This window comes from Crocodylus porosus, unplaced genomic scaffold (assembly GCF_001723895.1).
Source record: "Crocodylus porosus isolate Cpor-Errol unplaced genomic scaffold, CroPor_comp1, whole genome shotgun sequence".
In the NCBI taxonomy this organism is placed as follows: domain Eukaryota; kingdom Metazoa; phylum Chordata; order Crocodylia; family Crocodylidae; genus Crocodylus; species Crocodylus porosus.
In genome coordinates, this window is record NW_017728926.1 from 3,566,087 (window position 1) to 3,573,137 (window position 7,051).

General features: G+C 65.9%; 1 protein-coding gene across 1 annotated transcript in view; it reads left to right on the forward strand.

Annotated features, from left to right (window-relative positions):
* Positions 1 to 7,051, forward strand: part of CIC (capicua transcriptional repressor) — a 15,507-nt gene that overhangs the window by 6,170 nt on the left and 2,286 nt on the right. Inside the window, exons 3-16 of the mRNA XM_019541702.1 lie at positions 1,234 to 1,383; positions 1,593 to 1,791; positions 1,864 to 1,987; positions 2,778 to 2,960; positions 3,054 to 3,210; positions 3,282 to 3,457; positions 3,530 to 3,737; positions 3,823 to 3,923; positions 4,011 to 5,106; positions 5,190 to 5,371; positions 5,858 to 6,000; positions 6,090 to 6,274; positions 6,348 to 6,587; positions 6,842 to 7,049. Of these exons, the coding sequence (XP_019397247.1) occupies positions 1,234 to 1,383; positions 1,593 to 1,791; positions 1,864 to 1,987; positions 2,778 to 2,960; positions 3,054 to 3,210; positions 3,282 to 3,457; positions 3,530 to 3,737; positions 3,823 to 3,923; positions 4,011 to 5,106; positions 5,190 to 5,371; positions 5,858 to 6,000; positions 6,090 to 6,274; positions 6,348 to 6,587; positions 6,842 to 7,049 (3,352 nt within the window). The remainder of the gene's footprint in view (positions 1 to 1,233; positions 1,384 to 1,592; positions 1,792 to 1,863; positions 1,988 to 2,777; positions 2,961 to 3,053; positions 3,211 to 3,281; positions 3,458 to 3,529; positions 3,738 to 3,822; positions 3,924 to 4,010; positions 5,107 to 5,189; positions 5,372 to 5,857; positions 6,001 to 6,089; positions 6,275 to 6,347; positions 6,588 to 6,841; positions 7,050 to 7,051) is intronic.

The window sequence follows — 7,051 nt, forward strand, 5'->3', positions numbered from 1 at the left end:
GGGGGGTGAGAGCGGGGGGGCCAGGAGCCGGGACGCTCTGCAGCTCATGTAGGGCAGTGAGGCCTGGGGGGAAGGGGCTGGGCGAGTCCTCCTATGCCCCGGCTGCCTCAGTTTCCCCTGTGGGTCCCAGATGGCTGGGGTGGGCAGAGCTACTCCCCCAAATTCCAGCCAGTGGCAGGGGCGTGGCAGCCCCCCCCCACACACGCTGGAGAGCGGAGAGGGGTCCTGCTGCAGTGCCCTCCCTCTGCGGTCTCGGCCGGAGGAGAGGAAGCCGTGGAGCCGGCGCTTCCCGGCAGTGACCGCCAGGCACTTAGAGCCGGAGGAGTCGCAGCGGCTGCCTCCTCTCCCACCCCTTCCGGAGCAGGGAGGGAGCCCAGGCATCCGGGCCCCAGAGCCCCCTGATCTAACAACCCCCCCCACCCCCCCAGCAAAGACAGAACCCAGGCATCTTGGCTCCAGAGCCCCCCCTGCTCCAGCCCACCCCTCTGCAGTAGGGAGAGGCCTGTGGTGGTGTCAGTGGCATGCGACAGGCATGTTTTCCCTGGGGCAGGGCTTGTGCATGGGGCTGTAATGGTGCATCACACCATGGCATGTGTACATGTACAGGCAAGGCAAGCACTGGGTCATGGTCAGTTGCTGCTGTGTGTGTGCAGACACGTGTGCAGCATGGACTGTGCCCGGCATCGCGCCTCTCTGTGCCCTGCGCGTGCGTGTGGCAGGTCACTACTTTGCACATGCGCACGTGAGCATGAGGGGTAGGTTGTGAGTTGCCTCAGCCTGGCTGTACATGTCCTTGGCATGCACGTGCTTTGCACAAGTGTCTGCATTGTCATCTTGCACACAGGCGGGGGCACGGGCTGTGTGTGCTGCCTTGCACGGGCAGGCGTATTCTGCTCTGTGTGCACAGAGTGATGCTGGCCAGGATCCAGGCCATTGTTAAAGTGTGTGTGTGTGGGGGGGGGGTGCGCGCGTGTGCGCATGCGCACCATTGTTTCTGCCTTCCCCCTGCCCCCGGAAGTCCTCCTTGCCCTGATAGGGACAGGCAGGAAGCTGCCAGGGCCTGTAGCAGGCAGGTCCCATGCCGAGGTGGTACTCTGCCCCCACCGCCAGCCTGCATCCATGGGCTTCACGTGCCCTTCCCATGAAACCCAGGCTTCCAGGCTCCCCCTGCCAGAGAACCCCGGCATTCAGGCACTGTGTGTCCTCACCCGATGCCTGCCCTTGGCTCCTCAGTGTGGACCAATGTGGAGCCGCGCTCTGTGGCTGTGTTCCCGTGGCACTCACTTGTGCCCTTCCTGGCGCCGAGCCAGCCCGACTGCTCTGTGCAGCCCACCGAGGGACAGCAGCCTGTTGGCCACCCCACCATCACCGCCCACAGCAAAGGTGAGAGGCCCCGGGGCCCCCCCAAAATAGCAGCCACGTACCCATGGTGTTGGGGGTGGCAAGGAGCCAGGGGCACAGAGAGGCCCTTTTGGGATTGGTGGGGTGCACAGAAATGCCTTTCCTGGGTTTTGGTGGAACCCACAGAAATGGGGGAGGGGAGCGGGGCTGGTGCTTCCTGCCACCTACCAGCATGGCATATCCCCACCCAGAGCCCCCGGAGTCGGCGGCCGTGGCCCCTGACCTCTCGGGTGCGCTGGGGGCAGAGCCAGGGCGGCTGGGGGCATCATGCTCGGACGACCCTGCCCCCACTGCCCCCCAGGCCCCTGCGGGTGCTGCCCCCCCACATGAGGATGAGGCCCCGGGGCCCCTGCGCCTGGACAGCGAGACAGAGAGTGACCATGATGATGCGTGAGTGCAGGGCCAGGGTCTCAGGGAGGAGGAGGGTGTATTTGGGACGTGCTCACGCCCTGCCCCCACCAGGTTCCTGTCTACCGTGTCCCCTGAGATGCAGCTGCCACTGGCGCCAGGGAAGCGTCGGACGCAGTCACTGAGTGCCCTGCCCAAGGACCGTGACTCAGACAAGGATGGGCGCAGCCCCAACAAGGTGAGCAACCCGCCCAGGGCCCCCTGCAGTAGACCACCCTGGAGCAACAAGCCCCCCACCTCCAATGGGCTGCGCCTAGGGAAACACCTGCCCCACCTGCATGGAACACTCCAAGACCTCATGTAACCTCCTCCCAAGTTTCCCCCGGTGGAAGTCCATCAGAAAGTTTGAGGGCATGCTGCCCCCCCATCCCACATGGCATGTTCCATATTCCCCTCCAGAACTAGGAGATTCCATGGCAGAGGCAGGTAATTATTTTGGGCACAAGGCCGCTTACTGAGTTTCGGCAAGCCATTGAGGGCCACATGACAGGCAGCCGGGGCAGATAAATATTAATTTTTTAAGGGCCCCACGGGCTGGATAGAATGCCCTGGCGGGCCGCGTTTGGCCCGTGAGCCGCATTTTGCCCATCCGTGTTCCATGGGCTGTTCCCCTTTCTCCCCTACGTGGCACATTCCATAGGAATTAGCACACCCCTCCCTTTCACCCCGACCTGGTATGTTCCAAGCGGGTCTGTGCACCCCACGCCTTGTTCACAAGTGGTATGACCCATGCAGGTGTATCTACCCACATGGCACGTACCACAAGGACCCCCATCCTCTCTGCATGGCATGTACCATGAGGATCATGGGGGTCTCCAGCCCCTCTGCATGGCATGTACCAGGAGTTCGCTGGGGTCCCCTTGCCCTCCACACAGCCCATTCCATGAGGCCCCCAAGGGTCCCCAGCCACAGGGGAAGGAGTGGGGCATGGCTCATTTGCATACTGATGTTGTCCCTGTGCATGGCAGCGGGAGAAGGACCACATCCGGCGGCCCATGAATGCCTTCATGATCTTCAGCAAGCGACACCGGGCGCTGGTGCACCAACGGCACCCCAACCAGGACAACCGCACCGTCAGTAAGATCCTGGGCGAGTGGTGGTACGCGCTGGGCCCCAAGGAGAAACAGAAATACCACGACCTTGCCTTCCAGGTGCCGCAGGGTGGGGGTGGTGTGGTGTGGGGGCAGGGCTGGGGGGGGCACCCTGGCCTGACCCTACTCCCCTGGTGCCGTGCCACCGTGTAGGTCAAAGAGGCACACTTCAAGGCACACCCCGACTGGAAGTGGTGCAACAAGGATCGCAAGAAGTCGAGCTCAGAGGCCAAGGCGCCAGGGCCAGGTCCTGGGGGGGGCCTTAAGGAGCCGCGGGAGCGTAGCATGTCGGAGACGGCAGCTGCTGCAGGTGAGCCCTCCCCACCCCAGGGTGCCCCCTACCCGCCCATGCCCGCTCATCCTCTGCTCTGCGCTCCACAGCCTCAGCAGAGCTGCCGGACACCAAGGCGGGGGCAGGAGGTGGGGCTGCACTGCCCCTGGCGCCAGCAGGGGGTGCCAGCGTGCAGCACCCGCGGCCCCGTGCTTTCTCGCACAGCGGGGTGCATGGCCTAGACGCGGGGCCCCGCGATGCCCAGGCACTGCAGGACCTCACCCAGGTACCAGGGCGGGCTCCAGGGGCGGGTCGTGGTATGGCCACCCCCGCTCACGCCGCCCCATCCCTGCTGCAGATGTGCACAGGGCAGGCGCCCTATGGCGCAGTGGCCACCAAGGGACCCTTCGGGGGGTTTGCAGCCCCCCCGGGTGAGGCGGCGCGGCCCCCGCTGCTGCCCCCACCAGCCCGTGGCCCCCGTGCCCCCCGCCCAGCCAGCGAAGAGATGACCAGCGATGAGGAGCGCATGGTGATCTGTGAAGAGGAGGGCGATGATGATGTCATCGGTGAGGGACCCCCCAACCTCTGCGCCACCCTGAGCTGCCCCCTCAGGGACGTCACTCACCCCACCCCACCCCTTGTTCCTCACAGCAGATGATGGGTTCAGCCTGGCCGACATTGACCTCAAATGCAAGGAGCGGGTGACGGACAGCGAGAGTGATGCATCCTCGGGCGACGAGCCCGATGCCAAGGTGGGGCCATGCCACGCTGAGTCGGGGGTGGGGGGCATGCTGGCGGGGTGGTGCCTGGCACGGCACTGACCCCCATCTCCCCCGCAGGGCTTTGCCCGGAAGCTCTTCTCACCTGTCATCCGGTCGCCATCGCTGCCGGGCACCTTCGCCCCCTGCCGGCCCCCTCCCTCCCTGGAGCCTGAGACGCCCGACCCCCAGACTCTTGCCAAAACCTTTGGTGCCCCTGCAGCCCCTGCCGCTGCCCCACCACCTACTTCCTCACCTGCCACAGCAACCTTTCCTAGCCCCTTCAAGGCTCAGGAGGGGCGGGTGGGTGCCCGGCCCCTCGCACTGCCCCCAGCCAAGCGTCCCGAGGCCCGCTTTGAGCCAGCATCTGCCCCCCCGTACCGTCGACGTAGTGCAGGGGGCCCTGAGGCGGCCCCCCCCTCGGTGCTGGCGCCGGGCGCCGGGGGGGTGTTGCAGGCGCTGGTGCTGCCTGAGGGGGGAGCACGCTATGGGGGGAGTGCCCGGGCAGCCTCTACTGTGGTGACCAACGTGGTGCGGCCTGTGAGCAGCACCCCGGTGCCCATCGCCAGCAAGCCGCCCTGCAGCCCTGAGCCCCCCAATCCCTCACTGGCCCTGCTGGGCCCGGGACCCCCCAAAGCAGAGGCGGCAGTGCTGGGGCGTGCAGGGCTGCTCGGCACTGACAAAAAGCCCCCAGGGTCCATGGGTAAGGCCTCTCCAGCTGCTGGCACTGTGGTCACCAGCCTGCTGGTGGGCGCACCCGGTTATGGGCAGCCTGGGGGGGCGGGAGCAGGCCCAACTGGGGGCGCCCCGGTGGCTGTGCTGCCCAGCGCAGCCCTGGCGCAGCCACCTGCCGTGCAGTTCATCACGCAGGGCCCAGCAGGTGCGGGGGGGCCCAACGGGGCTGTGCCACTGGGCATCCTGCAGCCACCGAGCAAAGCGGGCAGCATCACTCAAGTGCAGTACATCCTGCCCACGCTGCCGCAGCCCCTGCAGGTGGCTGGGCCAGGCAAGGGGCCGGGGGCCGGGCCGGGCGCTCCCAGCATCCACTTCGCCCTGCCGCCTGCCAACGGCAAGGTCCTGGCCGCGCCTGCTGGTGCTTCCCCAGGGCTGCCCCTGCTGCAACCCACGCCTGGTGTGCCCAGCAGCACCGTTACTGTTGTCTCCGCTGCCCCCAAAGGTAAGGGGCCCCAATCCAGGGGTGGGGATTCGGTGGTGGGAGGTGTGACGCTCACTCCCCACGAGCTGTTGCTGTCTCCACAGCTCAGGCGGCATCACCGGTGCAAGCACCAGGCACAGGGGCCGCAGCCCACCTGGTACAGGGCAAGGTGCTAGTGCCCATGGCGGCCCCCCAGGTGACAGTGCGGCCCAGCAGCACTGCCGGCCCCCTGTCCCAGGTGGCCCCACCCTTCCCTGTGCAGAATGGTGCCCAGCCCACCAGCAAGGTCAGTGCACCAGCCCCAGGCGCGCGCGGGTGTGTGTGTGTGTGTGTGTGTGTGTTCCAGATGCCTTGGTGCTACACATGCACGTGTGCCCTGGATGCCTGGGTTCTGGGTGCACGTGTGTGCAAATTCTGGATGTCTACATTCTGTGTGTGCAAGATACCGCAGTCGTGTGTGTATGTTCTGGGTGTCTGGGTCTTGCGTGTATGTGTGCATATATGTGGGTGTGTGCATGCATGCATATATGTACCATATGCATTTGTGTCAGACATCGGATTCTGTGTGCAGGTTCCCAGTGCCTGGGTTCTGTATGTGTGCAAGAGGTCTTGGTCGTGTGTGTGTGTGTGCGCGCACGCAATATTTGTGTCCTGCGTGTGTGTGCCTGGGGCTGTATCCCAGATGCTCATGTTCCCCATGTGACATGTCTGCTTGTCCTGGACACCTGGGTTCCACATGCCTGTGCCTCACATCCTTCTCTCACCCCTGCAGATCATCCAGCTGACGCCGGTGCCTGTGGTACAGCCGCCAGCCGCAGTGCCCAGCAGTGCCGCACTGGTGCCCCCGCTCAGCCCTGCGGCAGTGGTGGGGGCACCCAGCCAGCCTCAGAAGGTCTTGCTGCCCTCCTCCACCCGGTAGGGCTGCCGAGCCTGGGAGGGCGGTCGGTCTGGGAATATTGGGCTCGACCCCTGACCTCCCTGTCTCCCCCCACCTCCCCCCACAGGATCACCTACGTGCAGTCAGCACCCGCACACCCCCTGCCCCTGGTTAGCTCGGCCCCACCAGCCCAGCCCAGCCCTGCGCCCACCCCCGCCTACGTGCAGGCACCTGTGGGGGCCACCCCCATGGCGCTGGGCTTTACTGCCATCGGGCCTAACGGCCAGGCCATCGTCCAGCCCCTATTGTCCGGTAAGGCCTGGGCAAGGGGTGGGGGGGTGGTGCGGGGCAAGCAGCAGCGTCTAACTGTGCATCTCTCCCGCAGGCCAGAGCTCCCTGCTGGCGCCAGGGCAGGTGGGGGCACCGGCGCTGCCCAGCCCATCATTGCCTCCAGCCTGCAGTGGGCAGGTGATCACGGCCATCTACCCTGGCCCCGCACCACCGCCTGCACCTGGGCTGGTCTACAGTGTGGCCAGCTCCACACCCGCCATCCCCACCGCCATCCTGCCCAAGGGGGTGGGCAGCATGGCTGCTGGGCAGGGCCCCATCGCCCCCGGGCACGCTGGTATGTTGGGGAGAGGTGGGGCTATGCAAAGGAGGGATGTAGAATGGGGTGGGGCATGCAAATGACAGTGGGGCTTTAAGGGGCATGGCTAGGCAAATATAAGGCACAACAGTGCTGTTGGCAGGCCCGCCCACCTTATTTGCATAGCACTATTTAGACAGAGCCAAAAGCCTGTGGCAGGCATTCAGACTGGTAGGTCCAGAGTGGGTGGAGCCAGGGAGCATAGACAGGGCTGACTGCACCTCCTCCCACAGGGCCTCTGGGCTTTCCACCTGCACCTGCACCAGCCCGGCCCCCGCGGCCCCTGCCAAAGCCCCCCCAGAAGGTGAAGGCCACCATCGCCAGCATCCCTGTGGGCTCCTATGAGTCGGCCCCCTCGCCCGGCACCACCCGCACCCACCCAGGGACGCCGCAGCCACCTGAGCCTGGGGGCACACCCCGACACCACCATGACCCCTCGCCGC